Source organism: Ambystoma mexicanum, chromosome 6q (genome assembly GCF_040938575.1).
Source record: "Ambystoma mexicanum isolate Mex_15411 chromosome 6q, UKY_AmexF1_1, whole genome shotgun sequence".
Lineage (NCBI taxonomy): Eukaryota > Metazoa > Chordata > Amphibia > Caudata > Ambystomatidae > Ambystoma > Ambystoma mexicanum.
The window spans coordinates 1,167,445,396-1,167,472,574 of record NC_090937.1 but is presented as its reverse complement, the minus strand read 5'-3'; the positions used below and the strand labels follow the sequence as shown (position 1 = coordinate 1,167,472,574).

At 46.4% G+C, this 27,179-nt stretch overlaps 1 protein-coding gene across 2 annotated transcripts in view; it reads left to right on the top strand.

Annotated features, from left to right (window-relative positions):
- N4BP2 (NEDD4 binding protein 2) overlaps positions 1–27,179 on the top strand; it is a 2,396,815-nt gene that overhangs the window by 892,963 nt on the left and 1,476,673 nt on the right. For both annotated transcript variants that reach the window (XM_069631771.1, XM_069631772.1), the window contains one exon: positions 19,147–19,302. In XM_069631771.1, the coding sequence (XP_069487872.1) occupies positions 19,147–19,302 (156 nt within the window). The remainder of the gene's footprint in view (positions 1–19,146; positions 19,303–27,179) is intronic.

Genomic DNA, 27,179 nt, shown 5'->3' with positions numbered 1-27,179 from the left:
GCATTTAATACGCCACCCAAAAAGCACTTGAATTAATATTTCAGTTAAAAAGGGTGAATTTGTTAATAATTTTTTTTTTTAAAAAGAAGATAGAGTATAAAAAAATAATTAAAAAAAAAAGATAAAAAAGGCAAACTTTGGCGCCACACGCAAAATGCTCCACAGACTAATGCCAAATGTATTAAAAACTTAAATTAATAGTATTCTTAGTCAATACGCAGTTATGTAAATTCCTTTTTTTTAGAAGTGGTATCATTCATCCGAATAGTCTAAAGCAGCTGTTCAGTTTTCAGGGAAGGGAACGCCCGACAGCTTGTGGAGCTGCCAGAGTCCGACTCTCCACCCCAAACCCTGAGAGCTAATGGAATACGTGTAAGTAAAGTTAGCAGCTGAAGGCCTCAATCCAGATTACTCACAGGTCACAGCCAAACAGCACAACAGCGGCTCCAGCCCCTACTTCCTCCAGGGCTTAACGCCGCAAGGGTGGATATACCGGCAATTTATGCTGCGATAGTCACGTGACCACGATAGGCCCCGCCTCCTCCAGGAAGCAGGGAAGGCAGCAAGAGCTCGGCTCGCAGTGCTGCTAGGCTCAGAGTCAATTGCAGGCAAATTCAAATGCTCGGTACATGAAGCGCACCTTCCAGTTAAACAAACACACGCCGCTCGGGCTGATATACCGGCAATTTATGCTGGGATAGAGTCACGTGACCACTCACGTGTGCACGATAGGCCCCGCCTCCTCCAGGAAGCAGGGAAGGCAGCAAGAGCTCGGCTCGCAGTGCTGCTAGGCTCAGAGTCAATTGCAGGCAAATTCAAACGCTCGGTACATGAAGCGCACCTTCCAGTTAAACAAACACCACCTTTACCCCTACCTGGACGATTGGCTCATCTGAGCAAAGTCAAGACTACTCGCCGTCGAACACACAGCGAAGACCGTCCAACTGCTCACAGATCTGGGATTCTCGATCAACTTCGCGAAATCCCACTTGGTACCGTCGCAGGACGCCCTGTTCCTGGGCGCCAGACTCGACACAGTGGTTCGATTGGCTTCACGGTCAGAGGAAAGGACGAAGGCCATCCTGGGCAAGGTACAACGGCTGTTGACCATGGACATGGCCAGGGTGAGGTCTATCAAATCCCTACTCTGCATGATGTCATCGTGCATCTACCTCGTGCGCCTTTGCAGGTTGTGGATGCAACCACTGCAGGAGTTCCTCGACGCCCGTTGGATGCAAGCAGCAGGCAGTTTCGAAGACAAGATCTCCCTCAACGAGACGTTCCGCCAAGCAATCCAGTGGTGGGGCAGCTGCGCGCATCTAGCGGTGGGTATGGACTTCCAGACCACGATACATCAAGAGACAGTGACAACGGACGCCTCCCCGGAAGGATGGGGAGCGCACACCGGAGATCTCCATGCAAGATGGCTTTGGCTCCCGGATGAGAGGTCACTACACATCAACGTCCTGGAGCTCCGAGCCGTGTTCTGGGCCCTCAGGTCGTTCCTCCCGTCCCTCAAGGGCAAGGTGGTGAGGGTCTTCACCGACAACACCACCACAATGTTCTATATCCGGAAGCAAGGGGGCACCAGATCCCCAGCCCTATCCAAGGAAGCGCAGGATCTGTAGCACTGGGTCGTCGCGCAGGGGATGCTTATGGTTCCTTTCCACCTGGCAGGAGTAAAGAACACCTTCGCCGACTTGCTCAGCAGGGAGCTGCACTCGGGCCACGAGTGGGAACTCCCGCAGGATCAAGTGGATCTGCTATTCCAACGATGGGGCAATCCGCAGATAGATCTATTCTCGACGGCGACGAACACCAAGTGCCAGAGGTTCCCCAGCAGGTTTCCCCAGCCGGGGAGCAGGGGCGATGCATTCTCCTTCCCCTGGGACGACATGTTCCTTTATGCGTTCCCACCGTTGCCGGTGCTTCTGCGACTCATCAGTCAACTCGGACAGTACTGTTGCAGGATGATCCTCGTCACACCGGCGTGGCCGAGGCAGATATGGTTCCCAGACCTTCTGGACTTGTCAGCGTACCCCCCAGTCAAACTGCCGACGGACGCGGATCTTCTCGCCAGGGAAGGAGGCGCCATCCAACATCGCAACCCGGGATCGCTGAACCTGCAGGCCTGGCTCCTGCAGCACTAGAGTTCGGAGGCTATGATATCCCGGCGGACTGCAAGGAGGTCCTTGCAAAGGCCAGGGCGTCCTCGACTCTTAAGTGCTACGGGCATAAATGGAAGATGTTCTCTGTCTGGTGCTGTGCACAGAAGATCAACCCTCGAAGGATTACGGTCCCTCAAGTGCTGCCGTACATGCTATTGCTGGCCAAGGCAGGGCTGGCACATGCCTCCATCAAGATCCATCTGGTGGCTATCTCCCGCTACACCAGAACTCCGAGACGGTTATCACTGTGGTCCCACCGCCTAGTGAAGGAGTTTATGAAAGGACTGTTCCGCTCGTTCCCGCCGGTGAAGGCCCCTGGCCCCGGTGTGGGAGCTCAACGTGGTGCTGACCAGGCTCATGGGTCCGCCATTCGAGCCTCTGCATTCGGCACCGTTGAAATTCCTGTCGTGGAAAACAGTGTTTCTTGTGGCTATCACCACCACACGACGAGTGGGAGAGATCCAGGCCCTCTCCTGTAAACCTCCATACCTGACATTCCACGAGACGAGGGTAGTGCTGAGGACACACCCCTCCTTCATTCCCAAGGTGCCGTCGGACTTCCATCTCACTGAGACTTGGTGTTGACTGTTTTCTTCCCGTCGCCTTTGTCGCCAGCTGAGAGGACTTTGCACTCACTGGATGTGGCTAGAACGCTGAAGTTCTACGTGGACTGCACGAAGAGTTTTCGGAAGACATCATAGCTGTTTGTGAACTTTGGACCTGTGAACCAAGGTAAGGCCCTCTCGAAGGCTTCCATTTCCAGATGGCTCTCCGGCTACATCATGCACTGTCACCGGTTAGCAAACTGGCCGTTGCCCAGCCGCCCGAGAGCCTATTCTACCAGAGCGATCGCTGCTACCACGGCGTTCCTGGTGTGCCCCTGCTGGACATATGCAGGGCTGCTACGTGGAGGTCGACGCACACCTTCACGAGATTCTACTGCGTCGACCGGGATTCCAGGGAGGAGTCCAGAGTCGGCCAGGCAGTGCTGCGCAACCTGTTCGCTTGAAGGTGAGCCTGCTGAGGTGGTAAGAGATGCTTAATGTTGAGTTGTTGAAATGCTTAATGTTGAGCCTTGCCACCCCCCGTGGTTGTGCATGTGTGGACTGCTGTGTATTCTTGTATTCATGAGCATGTGAATCCATGCCAGACCCCATGCTGGAGAAGGAACAATTACTTACCTGTTCTCCAGCATGGGTCTGGCATGGATTCACATGCAAACCCTCCCTCCAACCCCTCTGCGGCTCTTCTCTTGGTCCTACTGCCACTTTACGTGCTACCAAACCTGAAGATGGCTGCCAGAGGAGGGGCTTAGGTAGAGGGCAGTCATTGGCTGGGGGCAGTAAGACCCAGAGACCAGTGATTGGTTATTAGTAGAAAGACAGGTCAGAAACAAAACAGATTTTTTCTTTACCGAGGATTCCCAGCCTGACGACGGGGAATATTCATGAGCATTTGAATCCATGCCAGACCCATGCTGGAGAACAACAGTTACAGGTAAGTAACTTGTTCCTTTCAAATGTTTTTCCTCATGTCCTGTTTTTGTTATTTACGCGCTTGCATACGATCTTTTGTTCTTTTGTCCTTTTCCAATGAGTGTCCGTTTCCTTCTCCTCGTGACATTTGTAAATACTGAATGTGAACACTTATCTTACACTTGTACAGGATTGTCTGCAACACTTCCAGCAGAGTACCAAAAGAAACAGCATTGCCAATGGAGGTAAAAAACATGCCATTTCCTTGAAACCACTGCAAATCTTGCTTGTTCATGCTGTCATAGTCGATGCAGAACATGGCAGCGCTACACATAAACTCACACATCCTTCTGTTTATAAAACACCTCCTGACCTCTGGCTGAGGGCAAATTACACCGGCATGGTCCCATGCACCTCTTGGTGGGATGCAGGAGAAAATCAACTTGGCTGTGGGAAAAATGTGCATCACTGCTCTCATCGCCTTCTTCAGGTGACAGAGCAAACATGAGCTGGACATGTACCCCAAATGTAGTTCTCCATAATGCACGACCACAACATAAACAGTACCGACGGAGGCCAAACATGTACAAAGGAAAACCACACCCAGCACAACACAACAGACTCATACAGGTTAACAAGTGGCCAGCTGCTCGCCGGTCACCCCTAGCAACTTCTACGCGTCCACTACTTCACCACTACACCAGCACGACACACTACAGAAGTACTGACTCCATGAGCTCCAGCCATGCACTGCACAGTGTACAAATTGCAACCAATCCCCACAACTATTAAAGCAATATGTTATGCCATCATCACAAACCACACACCCAAGCCAACAATGTGAAAGCTACTTCACCTCGGCGCACAGATTTCACAGTGCACAGTGGGCACCCAATCTTCGAAGGGGCTACAGCCTTAGCACACGCATCACGCCCTACTGCACTGTTCGTTTCACGTTTCATGTGCTCTTCATACTACTCCGCTTCGACCATTGCTCTGCCCTCACTGAAAGGTAGCCCATCGCCACACATAGCACACCCCAGCGCAACCCATGTTTCACTCTTACTATCATGTCTAATGCACTCCCCATCTGCAATGGGCCCTGTCAACTTTCACTCTGGCCCCATCTTCACATGCATGGCTCCATGACGTTCTGCTACCTGTGCAAAACAGTACATAAGTGGCTGTGTACATTGTCCATATTGCAACTTTTTGCTGCTGATCACTTCCATATTGCAACTTTTTGCTGCTGATCACTTCCATATTGCAACTTTCTGATGCTCATTACTTCCTTTCAAGAGCCAATGCGTTCAAACACTTTGTGAATCAAGGCTCTTATATGGGCCTACCCATAGCAAACGCAATTGCTGCCATGTCCCTCCCTATTGTGGAACGGGGCCAATGATGAACAGCATATGGTCATGTACGCATACGAGCACACTTCAGCTATTCACCCAAGTGTACAATATTTTCTGCAACTATTCTGTCCACCTCAAGTACTTCAAATGCGTGCCGAGTGACAATTACATGGCTACATTATGTTGTGCTGGCTGTGAGGAAAGCCGCTCCTGGGTACATAGCCGAAGACCTACAGCCTTCGGCCATGCACCCAACACTCTAGGTCTTCGCCACACCCACCACAATTTAACCGAGCCATTCAGCCCACCATGTACGCATGTGCCAGAAATAAGAAAGCCAACATGCCCTCCACCACTTCCACCCAACCGCAGCACCACAATGCAGGGATACAAGTACACATGTTCCACTTACCATAACGTTCAAACATATTGCTGTATTTTGCACCGCAAACTACTTCCAATCACAATACGTTGTAAGTATGGCACCCTCGGAGCACATTCTGCTCAACATTGGGCCTGCTCTCGAACCCTGTACTACGTGCATACAAGCAGTGCTGCGTTGCGAACTGCAGCACTTACTAATCTGCGCAAAGCACACTACGGAACCACACAGAAAAAGCAGTAGCACCGTAACGTCATCCATATCTACAATATTCCATTACTGCACGCAGTGCACACAATGCAGAACTGCTCACTGGAACATCTCCACCCACACACCTACAACTTTACGTTGTTCCACGAATAAACACACCCATACAACCACTTACAAATCAACAATGTGGCACCTACTTTAAACCTGTGGACATAACTTTTCAGTCAGTGGACATACTTCTCCTACTGATGCAGCCATGCATCGATGGGACTACGGACTTACCTCTCACAGCACACCATTCTGCACGCTATGTTCAAATGGTAGTGTCTTGTGCAATGCACTCCCTTTTTCCAAAAGTGCCTGCCACCACTCATCACATCAACCCATCGCCCCTGCAGCTGCCATGCCATACCTAAGGCTCCCTGCAATCATCACGCAAGTTTGCTGCCTCTTCGGATAACTGCACATACTGTGCGTACCGCTGGCACATCACCCTCTTCTTCTGATAACATTTCTCACATGAAGCGCTTCTCACTCTGGCCCCCTTTCCATTCCTTCTTCCCACCACCTGCTGCCGTGCACTATGTTCTTCAGGTCCTTTCGCCGCCGCATTGTCCACCCATACAACATGCTGCTGTCATAGCAAACTTTTCTAACATATCCCGTCAACGCCCACTGCAGTACACTCATAATTTCACCCGCGCAGGGACTACCAAAAATGGGACGCCGGAGCGGAGCCATATACTACTAGAATTTTAGTGCGCACAATGCTACGTACAAGAGACCTATCTCTTCCGACCTTGCCACACACCCCTATCCTCTGATACACCATGGCGGTGTCTCCCTACAACTTTTACGCACAGCACGCTTCCCTCCAGCCAACCACGGGTCGCGTCCACTGTTTGCTGACATCACGCCGCACTGCGCGCCAATCACACTGCGGTCCGCGGAGCGAACAGGGAAATGGGTCTGCGGAGCAAACCCAGATATCAGGAATTTTTATTGCCGTACATTTCAGTTCTTTGCAATTAAACTACTGCTCGGATATCCACCAAACGTACAAAAGCACACTTTCCGACCCAAGCCCCCACCCCTGCCGCAAATTTGGTGAAAATCCGTCCAGCCGTTCGGACTGTAGCCATGCGCAAGGTTTTTCCCCATTCAGTCTATGAGGGAAAAAAATGTGGGACCCCCCTATAACTTTGCCCCCCCTGCAAGAAACCTCACCCAACTTGGCAAAAATCACACTAGGGATAGTATTACTGGCACGCCCTGTGTTGACGCCCATTTTCGAGGTTTGAAAAACAAACTGTAATACTCCGCAGCTTCCACTACATGTTGGCCTATGCACAGCATGTGAATATAAGCAGATACAAGCATCAGAAATACGATTACGGTGAGTAATGTATCATGTATATATAATATATATATATATATATATATATATATGGAGGCAAGGGTATAAAACGGGTGGAGGAGGAGGTTGGGGGGGTTAAAACATGGGGTAACTCAGGGCTTGTAGGGGTGTGTGTCCCCCCCCCCCGCCCAAATAAAAAAAAAATGAAATTTGGTACTTTTTCAGGAATTTCTTTTTGGTAAAAAATGCCACAGATTAAAAGGCTTCCAGTAAAATCAAATAGAACCGCCTCGTGGGCCTCCAACTCTGCTCTAATGGTCTTGAGAACGCCTGCTTTCTTAGCACTGCATAATCCCCTAATAACCCATTTGAAGAATTCCCAAAGGGTCGAGTCAGAAGTTAAAGAGCTCTCGTTGTCCTAAAAACAACAGAGTGTCCCCTCCCGTATTTCTTCTCTAAGCACCGGATCTCTTAGACTCTTGTTCAATTGTCAGCTTCTGCCCCCTTGCCACTTTCCAGGGATTAAAAGGTCGACCCAGCCCGAGTTGCTAGCGGACATCAAAATGAAGTCCAACCTGGACGCTGTCCCGTACACTGAAGACATGACTGTGTACCCCCTTTCCGGGCTGTGACGTTCCTCCATACATCAACCAGATTGAATTTTCTGGGTAGACTGGGTCATCCTCTACTGCCACCCCCTGATCTATCCAGTGAATCTCTCATGACAGCATTTAAGTCACCCACTCAACACGGCCACCGGGAGATTCCTAAACTGTCCTTCAATTAATTCAAGAGTATCCAGCAAGTCTGTGTTGGGTCCATAGTAGTTCATAAAGGTGTATCCTTTGGGAGATTTGGGGGTAGATCCTTATCCTCTGCAGGTGCCTCCCTCTGGAACAGCCTACCTACCTCCCTCTGTCTTGAGCAGGACCTCCTTAAGTTCCGGAATCTCCTCAAGACCTTCCTCTTCTCTTCCTTTTTCTCTCTCCCTCTCCCCTGCTAACCTCCTTTCTGTTTGCTTCTTTCCCTCCTTTCTCTTCCCCAACCTGCTCAGTTAGCTGACCAAGCAATCTGAAATGTTGCCAGGCCAGCACTGTAGTTTATTGATCTATATGCCCCCCCCTTCTCCCCTCGCTCCTTGTCACGCACTTCACTAGTAGATATACCTCGGGCCTAGTTTGCTAGTTATTATGGTTAGATCATTCGGAATCTTCAAGGCCTAGGAATGATGACTTTATTCCCTTGTACCCTTCCCGCATTGAAGAACTTTGAAGCACTTCACTTGTGTATAAGCGCTTTACAAATAAACAGTTACAATTAGAATCTCTGCCCCTGTATCTGACCCGTTAGGATCAACGCTCTGCCCTCAGTGTCCCTCACTACCTTCGTACATCGGAACCCCGGTGTATTCCTAATGAAGATACCCACCCCTCAAGAGTACCTAGAGTACGATGAAAAATACCTGTGGCAACCCCATGATTTAGCGAGCGCAGCCTCCCCCGGATGCGATGGCTGTGTCTCTAGAAGAAAGGCAATGTCCACACAGTGTTTTTGCATGTAAAGTAGAACCTTCCTCGCTTTTGATGGGCATTTCAGGCCACAAACGTTCCACGTCTTGCACGTAACCCCTTTATCTGCCATTATCCCAATTGTATGTGATTAGCACCTGGTATAAGATGCCCAAGCTTAATGTAGCCTATTCTCATTGCTGACGATCACCTCTGGAATCCAGTGAAACCACCCGCACACCTCCCCCAGAAATAGTGGAACCTCACCACTGTACCCCCCTTTTCATCGGAAATCCCCCTTCTCTTGGCCACTTTGTGACGAATAAAGAATCGAGGACTGTATCTCGCCTGTGTTCCATGGTGTGTCTACTTAATCGCTTGTGCTCTCATCTATTCCTAAAATTGAATTCCTTGTTAGGAGACAGATTTAATATATACAGATTTCTAATGCAGATTATTTTTTCATGTTTTTAATGGTAAAATATTTAAGTAAATGCAGTTTTTTCTTTTCTTCTCACATTAGCAATTCATGCATCCGATCTTTGTGTAGTGCTTGTAACAAGTGTTTCCTATTTTTGTTCAATACCAACAAGCATCCCTATTGTCATGATATGTGTCTGAATTGATAATTGTGTGGCATTTCTTTATCACATATTGGTTTCATAAGCACTGGTGAGGTTCATATTATGTTGGCCAACACTTATTTCGTGCCAGGGGACTTTAGTATGTCTAAAATGAGTTTGGAATTATGGAATTCGCCTGGTGGAAACACTTCTAAATGGAATGACTTTAGAAGGACGGTCTTCATTAGAGGTTACATCATTTATTTTTATTTATTTTTTATTTATTTGCATTTTTAAAGCACAGCAGCTGCCTTCGGGCATTGTGGCGCTGTTACAAGAAAGTTTACTTGACATGTTGATTCGGTTACAGGAATGGCTGTGGTTCCAAGGTTACATGGGAACTGTGATCATGGTACAGTTGTAGCTTATAGGCATCATAATCATTTATGCGGTAGGTGAATGCCTAAAAGTGGTAGAATTTTAAATCGCTAGTCTTTCCTGTTAATGCTGTTGCTTGAAGCAGAAGGGAGTCAGTTCTTAGGAGTCCAATAACTTAGTCTTTCAAAGAGAAGATTTTCCTTCCTGTCAGTGCCAACCCTTCTTTCAAATGTTAACTTGGTGTTTCCACCAGAGTGAAAACATTCTTTTAAACTTGGCAAAGGAGGGTGGAAACACTCTTGTAAAATCGTAATACATTGTCTGCAATTTTGGGGAAATTTTAGGTAAGGCTAAGAATTAAGTATAAATGTATAGCGTTTCCTACACATGAATTTCATTTAAAAAAAATATATATTTTCCTCATCCCATTCAACTCTCATTTATTACTATGGGTTATTATTTTTTTGTCAAATTACATTGTATTTTTTAAATTGTTGTAATGTGTTTTTTCTAATTATGTGTTGCTGTTTTATGACTCATCCGTCAATGATAAATGCATTGCCTTTGACAAAGTGCTCTCATGGTCATTGTCACATGAATGGTGAGATGTTGCCACGATCCATGCCCCTGACCCCCTCAGGTATAACTGCCCCCTGGCAGCAGTGGGGCTAAAGCCCTTCACACTGGCCTCAAGGGCCTTAAAACTCCATCAGAAACATACATGGAGTCAGTCCTGGTGCCTTTGGTGCCAGGCTCATTATCAGGAATAAAGTAATACCAATTTTTGACCTTAATACATCATGGAGGCCTATTACACAGCTCAGTTCTTAGAACAAAGCCATGCGGTCTAGAGTTTTGGGTGTGGCTGAGCCTGGAACTACTTGGCCTCAAACTACTTTACCTGGGCTATTTAAACCACACCCAAACAGCAGAACACGCATTGCGTTATTCTGCACTCCTGCAGAGTAATGCTCACTGTGTCCAGCTCCTGCTCATCTGCTTCTCCGGCGGCCCGATCCTGAAGCCCTAGATCCGGATTCCATTAATAAATGGAAGAACAAGAACAGCATTAGCGAGCAAGAACACTTACCTGTGAAGTAACCGGCCTTGAATCCATCCTGCGCTTCGCTTACCTCGCCCATCTCTGGAGTTCGCAGCAACCTGCATAGGTAAAGAAACAAGGACAGCATTAATAACAATTCTTACTTGGGCAAGCAGCGAGTCCTGGCAGCACCCTGCGCTTCTCTTACCTCGCCCATCTCTGGGTTTTACCGCAACCTGCAAGGGAGAAGGAACAAGGTCAGCATTAACAAAGCACTTACCTGGGCAAGCAGCGCTTCGATCGCTCATCACTCCGGAACATCACTGCAACCTGTACAAACAAGAGAAGAGAACACAGGTTTGCAATTAACACCAATAAAGAGCGCAGCACTCCGCGCATCAATAACTCACTGTGGTATTCGCCATCGGTGTGGCAACTCCGAGATCGCAACCATCCCTGTGAAATCAAGAGACATTGTTAGGGACGCCGAGAAGACAGAGAAAACGGGGGGAAAGAAAGAAACAGAATAAAGACGGAAAAGACATTATAACTCACCTGGAAGACAGCAAGGAGAGTCGGAGTCACAGCTGGTCTGGACCCGACATAAGGGCACACGGACCAGTGAAGCAACTAGGTCCATGGAACGCCCGCACCAACCACGCGCCCCTGCACAGAGACGCAGGACGGAGAGTTCAACGCACAAAAACCTAAGGTGAGCAATAACCCCAAGGGAGGGGATTTGGACCAGAGGGAGGTGGGAGTCCACCCGTCACAGAACCAGTATCTTAACCCTCCATTCTCCTGTTATAGGCGCTACCCAACGTCTGGCACATAACCAAGCAGAGAGGGGTCCGAGATAGCGCTTAGACCGCCATCCAGTATCGTGTGGCGCCCCCGTGGATACCAGGTGAGCGTAACAGATGCCATCCACGGTCCTTAAAACCAGTTCAGAAAGCCTAAACTTTGAAAAGGTCTCAACTCCTGAAATACACTTCTTGGTTGTGTGGAAAAGCTGTGACCTCTGCACACACAGCTGGGGACTCCCAGGAGACCGCCACATCAAACTACTTAGAGGTAGTTGTTTTCAACAGCAGACCTAGAAAGGGAACAGCAACTACCACCCATCCATTGGAGAGAACACTCTGGCCTCTTTTCCAAGATGAGGGCTGCCCTTTTTAAAGAGTTCCTTCAGAAGGGCAGGGTTACAGTGTCACTAACAATGTTGATGCTCAGAACAGTCATGTGACCACTTTAGTCAAACAAGCTACAGCCATTCCAGCCAAGTCCTATATAAGAGCTACATCCCATCACAGCAGTGGATTTGAGTTTTTGGAGAGATGGAAAAGGAGTATTGAGGAGATTGGTGATGAGAGCAGGAGGAGCTGTAACAGCAGTAAGGAGGCTGGGGAGAAGCTGCCAGAAAGCAGGGGTGGAGGCTGGAGGTTATGGCACATAAGGAGGTGGTGGAGAGCAGAGAGTGGGTGTAAAGGAACAACAGGAGGAGTGAGGTGGTTGGAGAAGGAAGTACTGGGAAGTACAAAGAAGATTGACACCTTCAGAGAGGAGGGATGTGTTTTTTATGGAGGTGGTTGACGGTGACAAGTATAAGGGTGCAAAAGGAGAAGACCGACACACAGATGGCATGATTGTTGGCATAAACCTTTATTAACAAAATAAAGGAGAAAACCTACCTCACCCTAATTTTAAGAGGGGTTTCTCTACTGCAACTTAAATACTAAGGCTCCAGTCAGTCTTTACCTGGGGGTGACCTGGGGAATGACTCCTTTCTTCTGGACAGTGGATCTTCGTTCCAATTGTAGCTGGGAACTTTACCTGAATGACTCCCTTCCCCAGGTCTCAATCCTTTCCCAGGATATAAACTACAGTTCTGAGTTGAAAAGTCCACAAGCAGCAAAGTTCTCAGTTCAACTAAAAAAGGGTAACGTTCTGATTCTTTAGGTGGCATCTTTACCTGGGGGAATGCCTCCCTTCCCCAGGTCTCAATCCACTCTTAAAGGAACCAAACAATGTTCCAGGTTCTTCAAGTTCCAACTGAAACATCAACATCCTTTATTGCACATAGTTTCTTCACTATTGGGTTCTTGGAGAATGCCTCCCTTCTCCAAGTGTCTTGCTTTCAGTTTTTTTTCAATGCCTGGGGAATGACTCCCTTCCCCTGGCCTTTCCTCAGACAGACATTACAGTTCACAATACCAGGTGGAATAACTCCCTCGCTTCCCCTGGCCTTTTTCCAGGCTTACTTTGCAACTCACAATGTCAGGGGGTTTGACACCCTCCCGCCGGCCTCTTGTCAGGTTTGGTTGGGATTTCACAGTGTCGGGGAGTAAGACACCTTCCCCATGCCTCTTCTAAGGCTTGGTGTGCAGTTCACAAGGTCAGGGGGTATGGCACCATTCCCCTGACTTCTTCTCAGGCTTGATTCATTCTCCTGCCGAACGTTGCCTTGAAGTGTGAAGGCATCATGAAGCAAGACATAGACAACAGACTTAAGGTTCAAACAAAAGATATTTATTAACTTAAATGTCAGGATGGTTGAAGGCCTAACCTGCCCTATGCTGAGGTGGGATTTCCCTACCTGAACGAAACTTAGCAAAGTCTGAGTCAAAGAGTTTAACTTAATCGTGCATCTGTGTCCAAAAGCTATTCTTGCCCTCACAACTAGAACAAACAATGTGTAGGGATGTAAAAGTCAAAATAAACAGTGTTCAACTTAAAGTTCTGAACTTCTTCTAGCTCACTGCTTACTTTCAGCTCCCTTTTCCCCAATGTAAGATAGGCATGGTATAAACAGTAAGACAGACACAAGTGACCACAGTTCAAGGGTGTTAATTTAACTTCAAAAAGAGTTTGAAAAATGCCCATCTAATCCTAAATCTACAGACGGGAACAACCTACGACAGTCATAATAAGAACCCAGTCCTAGTGGTGTCTTAATAAAAGGGCCTATACTAATAAACCTATTGCAAATCCTTACCTCTAAATTCAAATAGTGTGGGAAACAATGTTATGCAAAAAGAAAGAAGTGTTCAAGAAATTATATGTCTGGATGCTCAGGCCGTTGACCTCCCTTCCCCACGTTTTCAGCACCAGACAAGGCGGTACACTCGGGCTTAGCACAGTGTGTGGCTTCTCTAGCACATGGGTGCATTCCAACATTAGCATCAGGGCCTTCTTTGCCAAAGTCTCTTTGCCTTTCAAAGCCTCTTCTTTCAGAAGGCCTGATGCGACGAACAAGCAATAAGTTCCTTTCCTCTTCGGTTTTCACACATAGTCAATTTTCTAAGGTATTTCACTATCCACCTCGGAATACTCCGCAACCGGGCTCAGATCCCCTTTACTATAGTGTTTGTCAGATTTTCACATATCCATTTTCTGTGGTTATTTACGATTCACACCGGATCCCCCTCAGCCGGGCTCAGATCCATTTCGACATAATGTTCAATCAGTCTCCCTCCACAGCGGTCAGACCAACTTTGATACACTTTAACGCATACTTGCTTTATCCCAAAAGCTTTCCATTGATCTCCCTCCCTCAGGCTCGGTCCAACTGTATCTATTTTGTCATCAACTTGCTTGGCAATATCAGCATCGAAGACTTTCGATTGTGCACAGGATTTCAGTTGACCCGTCGCAGGATCACCTCGATGTACTGTTCTTTTGCCAGTCTTTCACCTTTCTTAACTCTCAGTTGGATACCCTACAGAGACTTTTTCGAATGAGCACCCATGTGGTGCTGGACCACTGTCAAGGGCATCACATCATCTCTGTTTCAAAGTTCAATCACTCATCTTTTTTAATCCTGTTGGTTATCACATGCATTTCATACAATGTTGCCGCTTGCAACCTTGGCTTCAACACAGACCGGTATGGTATCCGTCTCCCCGACTCACCTACTATGTAGATTTCTCTGGCGCTGCATTGTTGTAGGAGCCCAGGACAGTACCACGGCGGCAATCGATTCTCCCCACCTTGATTATAGACTCTGGAGAGCCCCGGGTACTTCCGACACACAATACAGGATTCTTCAGCCTTGTTTCCTGGTCTTAAGCTTTCTGTTCTTGAGGGTTTGTGAAAGTAACGGTTCCTTGTCGAAAAGGCTGTCTTTCTCCTCGTGTTAAACTGCCATCTTGGAACTTCTGCTTCCTCGTGCGCTTTGCCTTGCTCGTGTGCTCTGCCTTTTATCCGTGTGGGGAAGTGTAATGGAAGTCAGGTGTGTGTGATGATCAGTAATTGCCTGACCCTGCCTGACCGTTGTATTGGGACATGTCGGGTATATGGCTCAGGTATTAGTCAGTTTTCTCTCCTAGCGAGCTGTCCATTAGAAAGTGTTTGTTTTGTAAAGGCGGTGGGGGGTTGAGTTCATAAATATCCTACCTGGTAGGATGGGGTAAAGGTGTTATAGTGAATGGGATACCGCGTCTCGCCATCTGGTGTCCCACTCCCCGAAGATCCCTTATCCAGATGATCCTTGTCCTGGCCACCTGGATGTCAGATCCCCGGGGACTAGCAGGTGAGAGACCTTCAGGTTTCTCACACCAAGCACAGGAAAGTTCCATGAAAAAGAGTCTTAAAGTTTTCCTTTCTCTAGTTCAAAAGCAATATAGCTCAGAATCACTCCTGGGGTTCCCTTCTCCAAGTTTCAAACACAACAATCCAAACAAAAGGGGATCTTGAGACTCCAATCCCAAGACAACACATATAAACTTGCCAAGCCTCAGGGTTCCCTTCCCCAAGACTTCAACGTCTCACACGGGTTCCTTGGTACTTGCTACTGTGCATCAAGTTACTTTCACTTGCTTCCCTTTATTGCTTCCGGGTCTTAGGGTGGGCTCCTCTGGTTTCTCCTTAGCTGCCCCGTGGCTCTGCCACTATATGTCGCACACCCTTTTTCGAATGACTACTTTGTCACACTTGATTCACTCCTTCAAATTCACTATTTAGGCTCTCTTCATTGTGCATGAATTATTCAATGTTATCGAATTGCAGTACAGAGTTTAATGTAGTTATGTTGCTTTAATTATATTCAGCTTCAAGAGTTGGGTTTGTTCGTTGTGCAACATATATTTAGCATTCCGCGTTTTACTGGTTTGCTTCACTATTAAATTTCCCTTTTAGTTTGGAATTCAGTACACTTTCACTTTTGAAATCATTTGGTGTGTAACATGCATTCAGCGTCTTACTGGTCACTTTTAATGTCACACTTCCCTTTGAGTTTGGTATTCAATATACATTTACTTCCATTAAATTTCCTTTTAATTTGGTATTCAGTAAATGTTTTCAGTACTTTCATTCTGTTGAAGACTTTCAAAAGCGTTTCTTTCAGGGTTGCGACCACTTCAACAAACTTAATCAGCTCACAAAGGAAGGATTCACAACATTCGGAGGCTTTGGAAAATGTGCTTGTTCCTTTAACAAGACACGCGTTCACTCCACTGCATTATATCAGTCTCGGGTCTCATTGACAATGGCGGTTCCCTTCATGTGACTCGCGGTTACTGTAACACTGGGGTTCTCGCTCTGAAAAACTCAACGGCTCACTTTGAAGACTTCTTCTGCATTGCGCAGGCCACAAACTTGACGCTTCTTTCCAGGGGGTCTTTCTCTGCCCCATAGACGCTCTTGCAGAGCCATGGGAGAATGAGCAGTTCTTTAATTGGAATAAAGGACAACCCTGCATCTGGTCTCCTTCCATTTCCTCGCATCTGTGCCATGGAGCTCCTGCTCCCACTTGAAACTTGCCCGGACCCACAGCTTCTTCGGTCCTCGGTGTGCTTCTACAGCTGCAGGGTGGCTCACCACTGCTCACATCAGCGTTTCTCTTCTCTCTCCTGCACACACCCCTTTTATACACCTGAGTTGTCTAAAGGGTTTGCAGGTGTGTGTCCTTTCCATTCATTGCCTGACTATAGTTAGGCTTGTTAGCAAGACATGCCTGGTCTTTCCATTGGCACTCTTTCTGAGGCCCTCTTCCTTGTCTCAGTACCAAAGTGGTGCATGTTGGTGTGCGTTAATCCTAGTCGCCCCTTCCTCGTCCAAGTACTGTCAAAAATCATGTGTGGAAAAATGAGGGGGGCTGACTTAGAATAGCCCATAAAGTTTGGGGGAGAGTTAGGTTTGTAATCAATGGGAAAAGGGGAATACCATGTCTCGCCCAAGGGTTCCCCACTCCCAGTCCTCCAGGACCCTCCACCCAGGTGATCCTCCTTGCTTCTCCACCTCCAGGGTCAGGATCCAAGAGCGAGGGCCTTTCCCTGGCCACCTGTGCAGAGGATCCAAGGTGAGAAAGGGTGAGAATACCCTTGGGTTTCTCACAGAAGACATCTAATTTCTTTGGGGTCTCCAACTCTGGTCTTACTCCCTCTCTCGCCAAGTACTTGCATGATGAAGTTACCTTGTTTCAGCTTGTGGGTCCCAGACCCCACTTCACAAGCCACCATCGGCACCAGCGTCTAGCCCTTTACCTTTGCGGGCATCTAGACGCTCTGCTGAACCTCCTCGGGTGCTCGCGGTAGTTCGCCCGGCTGCGCACGTGTTTCTCTGCCCACCGGGTCTAATTCCATGCTTCTCGTTCTGGCACCCCACTCCCAGTGCTGCGCCAGGTTCGCTCCATGCAACAGGTTTTTCGTTCCTGCAAGACTGGAGGGATTTTTTCTTCTCTGCGTCTCGTTTGAATCTCCAGGGCCGGGCGGCCCTTCTGCTTCAGCTGCTGCTGCGGCCGTCAGTCTCTCCAATGCTTCTATGGCTTCTCTGACAGTTCTGGAAATCCTTCGTCGGTTTTTATCTTAAGCTCTCAATCTCTCCTCTGCGGAATGCAATAATGTGATTACCATTCCACCAGGTATTCGTCATGACTCTGCGCCTTTTCTTCATCTTAGTTGGAGTCCCATAGATTTTTCTTGGGTCATCTTTTCTCTTCCTCGTCTCAGTAGAGGCCTGCCCTATTGCCTTGCATACATACATGGGGTAGTTGGGTAACATGGATGTAGAGGGCAAGGGATATGATGGTGTATGGGAGGGGAGGGTATAGGGTTCAAATACCGCGTTTTCCTTGGATTGTCGTTCCTGTCCCAAGAGGGGGAGTCTCTCCCAATGAGATCCTCCTGCTGTGTCCCACCCCCAGGGCTAGTATCAAGTATAGGCTTCACCTCCCTGGATTCATGGGAAGGGACACCCCCTGTGGAAAACAGGCAACATGCTATTATTCGTCACACCAGGGAAAAGGGAAAGAGTTTATTAAGGAAGAGATTGAAGTTGCCAACAAGGGAGAGGAAGGGGAGCAGTGTGGCCAGGCAAACGTTGAAAGCAACAACAGAGGAGAAAAGTTAAATAGTTTATTAAGGAGGAAGTCCGAAGGAGTGTATTCTGTAGGGGTTTGGATGAGACATTGAAGGAGAGGCAGAGAAGTGTGTGAAGGAGGAGGTTGGAAGAATAGCTAAGAGGTAGGAGGAGACCAAGAGCATAGCTCGAAGTTTGAAGAGAGCCAAGATGAAGCAAAGAGAAGAAAATGACCCCCTGAGCCAAGAGGTTCTGACTGGAGGTTGGTGGAGGTAGAATCATGTGGCAGACTATTAAGAAGGTTGTAAGGAGAAAGAGAGAAGATAAAAGTAGAGGGAAGAAGAGGCCCCATAGGCAAAAGACAGTTGTAACCCTACAAGCGGGTAGGGCAGGAACGGGGTACTGGAGAATAGAGCCAGGACCCTAAGACATGAATTCAGCAATTAAAAACAGACACTGCCTATAGAGCAGCTGTCGTGTGGATCTATGTGATTACTGCGACAGCCAGAAATGCCTTTTTAACCCTTTACACCACATGCAGGGGGAGACCCCCTGCAGCTCCCCCCATATTAATATTATACTCTAAACCCCCCACATATATATGTGGTGTAAGGGGGGGGGGTTAAAAAAAAGTCATTTTCGGCTGTCGCAATTCCCAGGTCGACATTTTTGTATGATTCCCTGTGGTGGTCGTCCTCGCGGTGTAAAATGTAGACCCCCCGCTCCTGCTACTGCCAAGGCCTACTCGTAAGCTCATGTAGGACACCAGACGCAGCTGAGGGGGGTCTTCCAAGAGACTAGAATGAAAGTCCAAGCAGCTGACAGTCGAAAGGAAGAGTAGCAAGTAAATACCAAAGAAGGGAGAAATCCCAGTGAAGGGATTCCTGAACCGAGGACTATAACCCCCATAGACTTTTGTTTGAGGCCTAGAGACTTTTGTGTGAGCCCCCAGATACTTTTGTGTGAGTCCCAGAGACGTATCCTGTTAAGTGTTATCGTGGACACCAAAAGCTCTCACGATCCAGATACGTTGGAAAACCACTTGGAAAACTACTGGGTGTGTTGTATCCTATAGCACTTGGCACATACCATAGTGGAAAAAGTCTTGCAAAGTTAATGATAAATTAATGATTTCACCTTTTAAAGTGTATAATGCACAGTTACCCTCCATGATCTGTAAGAGTGGGGTTTTCAAAGAAATTAAATGCCCGCCAAAGTCGGGGAAGAAAAGGAGCATGTGAGCCTTTAACGCCACCCTAAGTTCTTCATGAGATTTTGACTCCCATTGCCAAACTTGATGAAGATCGCATTTTAAAAGTACAGATGCCATAGACTGGTTGTTTTTCTTTTCTTACTCTCTTGAAACATTTTCTGACCTCATGTTCAACCATTCATGTTCCTTTTTAAAGACGAAACATTCATGGTATAACAAGAGAAAAGATCCGGCGAATGCTAAATAGCTATGAGCGACACGTTTCAGTGACTTCCATTATGAAATCCTCGGCTTGTACAAACCCTGTAAAATCAGATCTGGATCAAGGCTGTGACAAGGATGAAGATGATGGGTAAGACCTAATTTTATTGAATTATTTCTTCATAGACTAGAAGATGGGGTAAATTCGAAAGCATGGTTACAGCTACAGATGCAATATGTGCGATTTGGTTTTACTTATGGTTCAGTGGTTTTCATACAGTGGTTATCGTCTGTATAGCCAGTAGACAATTTTAAGACCCAGAGCTTGGAAGTAGTGTATTTTTTCATTGCTTAGGTAAATGGTGGCATGTTTTTGCAACTGTAGTAGCTGATAAAAGCGGGAAAGTTCAAGAAAGGAGGAAGCACCTAGGCAGTAGTGACATCTTAGCATCTTGCAGCATTAATTACAATGACTAGAATTTCTCAAAGACAAGGTATAAATGAGCATGGAAATGTCATTCTGACAAGGATCCGGAGGATTCTGCTAAACATATCCCCCTATCAGTTTCTCTAAGGACAGTGTACAAAAAATAGTATTTTTCTTTGTGCCATAGTAAATTAACTGTTCCAAGGTGGTAAAAATTCTAGAGAATGAATGCCTTCAGAACCTTGAAATAGGCACATAAAAGGTGTGCCACTGATCTTTTCAGTGGAGGTGCCACTAACACCCACATTATATGTTGGCCAGTTGCAGTCTTAAAAACACAGCAATGTTCATTGGTAAAAACCCAGTGCAGAATTTCGTTGCCACACTAAAAAAAAGGTTATGCAGTTCATTGACCGGACCTCAGCAAAGATCAGCCAGGAGAACAGTCGGAAAGTTTAATTGGTGAGGACAGGGTGTAGTAAATACATTTTTGGTAATGCACTTATAGCCGGCCTCAAAGGCTTTACTCGTGAATGGCAATGGTGAGTGGTAAGAAATTATCTGCTGTGTGCATGTGGAGAATTGAAGGGCAAGTAACGATTTATGTCTGGCGAGTAGTTTGAATTTGACATTTTTAAAGCTGAGTTACAGAACTGGTCGTTGTCATTTGTGATGTCAGCTGACACATGATGCACCCTTAGCCTCAGCGAGTAACTGCTGGTGAATATATTTCTTTTTCCCATCTTCGATAGTAAAAGAGATAATGACAGCACCTCTCCTTTCGTTCCACGGTGTGGCTATAGACAGATACTATGCTCCCTGCGTAGATGGGTTTGGCTGAGCATAGAGCATGGTTACATTTAGTAATTTGTCAACACTTCTCTATGATTCTACACGGTTTTGTAGTTATGGTGTGTGTTATGAAGTGGTTTGGATGCTCACGTGCTAAAAGGGAGCCATAGTGTGAGCCGGGCTCAAATCTCCTTTTTGAATTAACATTTATTGTATTTGTTGATATTGTTGATCTGTTGAAAAATTGAACAAAACATACATACTGTATATAATGTGAGGGTGAAGTTTCTGTACTCCTGAGGCAGCAACTAACATTTCATAATGTAAGGTAATCGTTGCACAGATCATCTTCCCCAGTGACAGAGCACCTTCATACCCAGTGCCCTCCCCACAAACAGTCAAACTTTTAAATTACTCCATAATAAGAAAATGCTTCTGTATTGAAACATAAGCTGCTCTTTTGTTTTGTTTGGGTGGGTTGGTGTGGGTACATGCCAAATCCCTTAGTGTACCAAGGTTCAATGTGTGTGAAGACCTCTGGCTAGTCTACCTTGTATGCTTTGACTTTGTGGTAGGTCAGACAGAGGAGGTGGACACATAGGCATGGTTCAACACTGCTTTTTTAAGTAAATTAAGAAAACAACATATCCTAATCCCTACTTCTAAGATGAGTTGTCTACGCTAATAAATAACAAAAAAGGTCCTCCTCGGGAAAGTTGTCCTCCGTCCCAAACCTAAGGTTTGAATAATAATAATAGAATACCACTATTCTATTCTATAAAAAAGAAGACGGAAAGAAGATCCTAGGTTGCGGTTTAGTTGAGGGTTACTTCTCACCGGGAATTAGTGGGTGCTGGTTTCTGATCTTCACCCCAGAGGCCAGTTGGACTCGGGTGTCTCAAAAACAAGAAAAAGTTCTCGAAAGAAAAATATCTCTTAAAGTTCCTGCAGTGCACAATATAGTATCATCCCACAACCATAGGGTTTTGTCCCTTCTTCGCAGATATACAGGTTTGCACCAGGAGACTCAGTTCCCTCACTCCCACCACAACACCAAGCATGTTTGTTCATGGGTCCTCCTGGGCCCTCCTGGGCTCCCAGGCTGGAAGGCCTCACCTAGCTTCCGCATTCTGATTTACTGTCTCTTTACCGTCTAACTTTTGGTTGCTTTTCTAAACCCCTGGGTGGGCTCTGGGTGGCTCTGGCCCGATTGGTGGTTTGGTTTTGATTACCCCCTCCTGGGGTAGGCTCGTGTTTGGCCCCTCGCGGGCTACGGGCTTCTCTCGTGCTTTTGCTGATTTGGTTTTGTTCACCCCGTCCTGGGGCACGTTAACAATATGTCCCACGCAGGCTATGAGCTTCTATTGCCCCTTCGTTTGCTCCCTTTAGTTTGCCCATCCTGGGGTATGCTCTCTGTAATCCCCTCGCGGTCTACAGTCTTCTCTTGCCCCTGCATTTGCTATCTTTCATTCACCCCGTCCTGGGTTATGATCTCGGTAAACTCTTCGCGGGCTACGCTCATCTCTTGCCCCTTCGTTTTCTCTCATTCATCTGCCCCATCCTGGGGTATGCTCTTGGTAAGGCACTCGTGGCTACAGGCTTCTCTGACCCCTTTGTTTGTTCTGGTTTGTTCGCCCCCTCATGGGGTAGGCGCTCGTTTGGCCTTTTGCAGGCTTCTGGCTTTTCTGTCCCTTTCGGTGACGGTGCTCCAAGCTGTCTCTTCCTGCTCGGAGCGTAGGTGTCTGTGCTCGAGGACGCCGATCCCTCTTGCCTTCGACTCCCAGAGCAATCCCAATGATGAAACAAACATCTGATGAGGTCGATCCGGTGGCTCAAACGCCTTTCTTTTGGAATTAACATATATATTTGTAAAATGCTACAGATTCCTTGAGCTACACAAAGCAGGTATATTCCTTCCACCATAAACTAGCTAATGAGTGGGGCAGCAATCTGTACCCCTTTACACATGAACGAACATAGGGTCCGTATCCCAGATAAGATACCCAACACATGAAAGAGGGGCACGTATTGGAAAATCTGGCTGCTTGAGGGCTTCTCTGATAAGGACAGAGACAGACAAGCTATCTCTCTTCCATTTCATAAGCATCAGTCTTCATCACCCAAGAATCCTCTGGCATGCTCTCGGACCTCCGCAATGGCAAAAGAAGAAAGACTGAGCAGCCTTGATCCGAAAAATAAGTCCATAGCAGTCCCCCACCACAAATGAAGGGGGCTGGGCACTGCTGGTTGATATGCCCATGTTACACTGAGAAGGTAGATGAAGATCTGAAGGAGAAATTGATATTGATGAACCTATGACTCTAGGAAGCATTAGAGAAGATTAACAACCTCTCTTTTATAGTGAATTTTGTGCCAACCAGCCTTGAAAAGCACACTCTCAGAGAGTAGACTACATCAAAGTGAGGTTGAGCACATTAGAAGATGAGATCGAGCTGATGGGTGAAGAAGTGAAGTCACTGGAAATGCTAATGAAATCTGTCCGAGCCAAATATAAAGACTTGTAAGCACGATTGAGATTAAATAATATATGGATTCTTGTAATCCCAGAAGCTACACCTGTGATGTGTGACATGGAACTATTTCTTGAAAAACTACTTCTAGACATTATGAACAGTCCACATTTGACGATGGAGCATGTTCTCCGCAACTTCGGCCTCTCCCCCTCTTATTGGAGCATCATCTCCCCCATTTTAGCCTGCATCTTAAATGACTCAAGAGGGCCTGTGAGAAATTACACCACTACTATCAGAATGCCAGAATCTCTATTTCCCATGACATTACCACAGCAATTTTAACGGCAAAGAAATCCTTTTAAGGTGTAAAACAGCTTGGAGAGATCAATGTTCTAATGCAATGCTCTGCCAGGCAAAGGTATGTGTGGTAGATAAAGGGCATGCACACTTCTATATTACTCTAGACCAAGCTGTGGATTATCTTATACACAGCCAGCCAAACATGCTGCAACATGCAACCCCATTCGACCCCTCTCTCTTCTGCACAGGAGCATAATTGCTTAGGTGCTTTGTCAGTCAACCTCACAAAATGAACCATGTTTGCCAACCAAAGTCCACGCACAGCCGGACTCCTCAGGCAAAACAGCAGATTGCGTAGGCGGTATCCCACCTGATGATGACCACCTGAGTTGAAAACTCCAATTTAGACCACAATAGCCAAGAAAACGTAAGTGATACACCAGACATTGGACTGATGTGATCACCCACACCTTGGTAGTGTTTTATAATAACTCCAGCGGTTACCGTGACAGTGGAAAACCTGGAAAGGTCCCCTAATGTAGTTAACACATTTGAAGTATTTCTTTCCCGTAAACAGCGGAGACTAGCTAAAAGAGCTGCAGCGAGAAAGAAGGCTTGTGAGGTGATACCGCCTGTATTGGAGATTGAGACATCCGGGAAGAACAATAAAAAACTGAGGAAATCAATCACAGGCGGGGGTAAATGTAAGAAGAAGCAAGCAGGCTATTTAACAAGCTGGGCACTGTCAGATGACGAGGGGGACCATGAAAGAGAAGGTGGAACCACACCTGTATCTGTTAATATAGCTGATACAGAGCAGCCCAATGAGTATTATGTAACTGATGGTGAAGGTAACATACCAGCCGACAGTGATCAAAGCAGAATGGAACCTGTGGTTAACCCTAAGAACAAGGAGGTTCCTTCTAATGAGAACAGGATATGCCTCATTAAAAATCTGTACCAGCAAAGCGAGAACAGCTGGTTTACTAGAACTGAGCTAATGACTAGATTTCATGCAGTTCCACAACTACGGGTACTGAGATCAGATGACTTTGAATTTGTTGAGCCTCTGCAAGTTGTCAATGCCAATGTCTCCGCCATTCATTGTAAGTTTATCTCTTCCGCCCAATTGATACGCAACTACAAAGAAAGCCTTCGAGATGTCGACATTGAAGTGGATACCGATCCTGACCAGGAGGATCCTAAGTGGCCACGTAAAACCCCCTCAGTGGTAAAAGAAACTACCGAAGGACTGCCCAAATTGAAAAAGGATCAGGTAGCGATAGCTGATGTCCAGAATGTGCTAACATGGCTAGTATCAGCATTACCGAAGGTGGTGAACTCAAATTGAACCCCCTCACTAGTATCATGGAACTGCAGAGGATTCAAGCATTTAATCGCCTCGGCAGGTTCTCTTCAGCTTTTAACCGAAAACATTTGTATATGCCTGCAAGAGACCTGGTTGAGGGCATCTATAATACTTAATGGCTATTCAATTTACCAATCTCTGGCGATGAAAGGAAGGAGAGGGAGACCTTATGGAGGACTGATTATAGGTATTAGAAACACTGTTAAATCTAGACAGCTGGGGACACTATCCAGCGATAAAGTGATTGCAGTGGAAATGGAGAGCATAAGTGATGGATGCAAAGAAAACATACTCATCATCAATCTATATAGTCCACCTTATGGAAATGGAGTTGAACCCCTTCAAGAAGCAATTCATGAATTACTAGCGGCTTGGGTGATCGTTCCGACTAATAAATCGGTAATTATTGCTGGGGACTTTAACTGTCATATGTCAGGCGCAGCTGGTACTAAGACTAATCCCCTTCTGAATCCAATAAATAATATGAAGCACAAAATCAAAGATCCAATTGGTGCCTCATGGCAGACCTTTTTCAACGAATGGGAAATGGAGATGATTAATGGCAGAACTCCAAGCGACAACCCAGGAAATTATACCTGGCATAGTGGGAAAGCAAAAAGTGCCCTGGACTATATATTTGTGAGCCCTCAGATGGCCCTGAGTGTAAGAGATTTGAAGATCACCTCAAACGATTGGAGCGATCACTCTACTCTCGTGTTAATGTGCAATATAGGCATGCCAGCCATACATACTAAACCCCTGGGTGATATGTCATCTAACCACTCGGGCACCCGAATATGCTGGTCTGATAAAAACATTAACGCGGCTGGAAGCTCGGTACAAACTGTGGATGATAACATACTGTCCCAGCTCCAAAACATGTCCATAAATGAGATGGTACAATGGGCCACCACATTCTCCTCTATACATGCGACATCTGCAGTAAACCAAATAGCGACAGATGGTAAAACGTCAGTAATATACGACAAAAGCATAAGAGATGCTAAACGCAGGTTAAGAGCAGAAATCCGACAGGCTAAATGTACCAGCAAATCCTTTGGAGACTACCATGGAGTATGCAGAACTTTAAAAAACAAATATAGAGCGTGGATTAAAGCCAAAAGGATTGAGCAAAAACTTAAGCGATGGCAGTCTATGGTTCAAACCATATGCTCCAAAAATTCGAGAAGCATATGGTCTTTACTTGGCCAAGCAAGGGGTAGCGGCAGTAGGGATCTGATCAACCCGATAAGTGCTAATAAATGGTCAGACTTTCTTATGTGCCGCAATATCCCCAATGAAGAGGTGGGTAAGCTGGTAGAAAAAGTGACACCAAGGTCCGCCCCTTTCAGCATAACAAGCGAACACCTAATTTGTAAAATTAAAAAGCTTAAGTCATCTAGGGCTCCTGGGCCTAATGGTCTTTCAATTGCTGTACTGAGGAGCCAGCCGGAATTCTGGGCTAAATTTGTAAGCATATTATTTGGCAAAGTGCTAGCGGTTGGGAGGATTCCTAAATCATGGCAACATGCCTATTTAATACCAATCTTCAAGAAAGGTGACAAGAAAGATCCCTGTAACTTTAGACTACTTTCAATGTTAGACTGCACAGGGAAACTCTTTGCATCACTTTTACTGGCGAAATTAGAAGAATGGGCGACCAAAACTGAAATATTCAATACATTTCAGAGTGGCTTCCGGAGAGGCTATTCAACAATCCATAATATCATTATTTTGGACACCTTGCGCTCAAAAGCCATGAGGAAAGGAAATCCACCTTTATATGCTTTGTTTGTAGACTTTAAAGCAGCCTTTGACTCGGTTCGCCGAGAAAAACTGTGGGCAAAACTTGAATTATTAGGCTGCCCCGAGATCCTTCTGTACTACCTAAAATTACTGCATGAGGACAACACAGTGGCCTCCAGACTTAGTAATCAGGGGGATTTGACAGCTAGGATCCCACAGAACCGTGGCGTCAAGCAGGGATGCGTGACGGCCCCATTTTTGTACAATCTGTTTACTTATGATCTACCAGATCTACCATCTTAAGTGAATATAACTGTCCTCCTGTTGTCGGCACCATCCACTGCGCGGTATTAGCTTATGCCGATGATCTGATAATTATGGATCATACATTTAGCGGTTTACGGAGGTCCGCTCTGAAGCTGTGGGAATACGCTGCAAACAATGACCTAATTATCAATCAGGAGAAAACTCAGGTGATGGTCTTTTCAAATAAGAAGATTGCCCGACCCAGATTAACACTGCATGAAACAGAAATTAATTATACCCAGCAATACAAATATCTTGGGGTCGAAATAGATGCCAGGCTGGGTTATAACACTTGCATTCAAATGAGAAAACATCGGGCAGCTCAAGTAACGTCATTGATCAGCCAATTTGCAAGACAGAACTGTGGAATGTCACTATATGGAATCCGTCAAATCTATACTCGGGTATTAACTCCAATGGTTGTCTATGGGTTGGAAGCGCTGTTGCAAATGGATTTAAGCTGGCTGCAAGTGATGGAGGGGAAGTTCTGGAGAAGATTCCTGGGTCTCCCTCAATCTATCCCAATGGCACTGCTAAGATTGGAAGTTGGGGTTTCCTCACTAAGGTCCATTGTCCTGAAAAGGAGAGCAGAACTGTATTTAAAGATGTCTAAT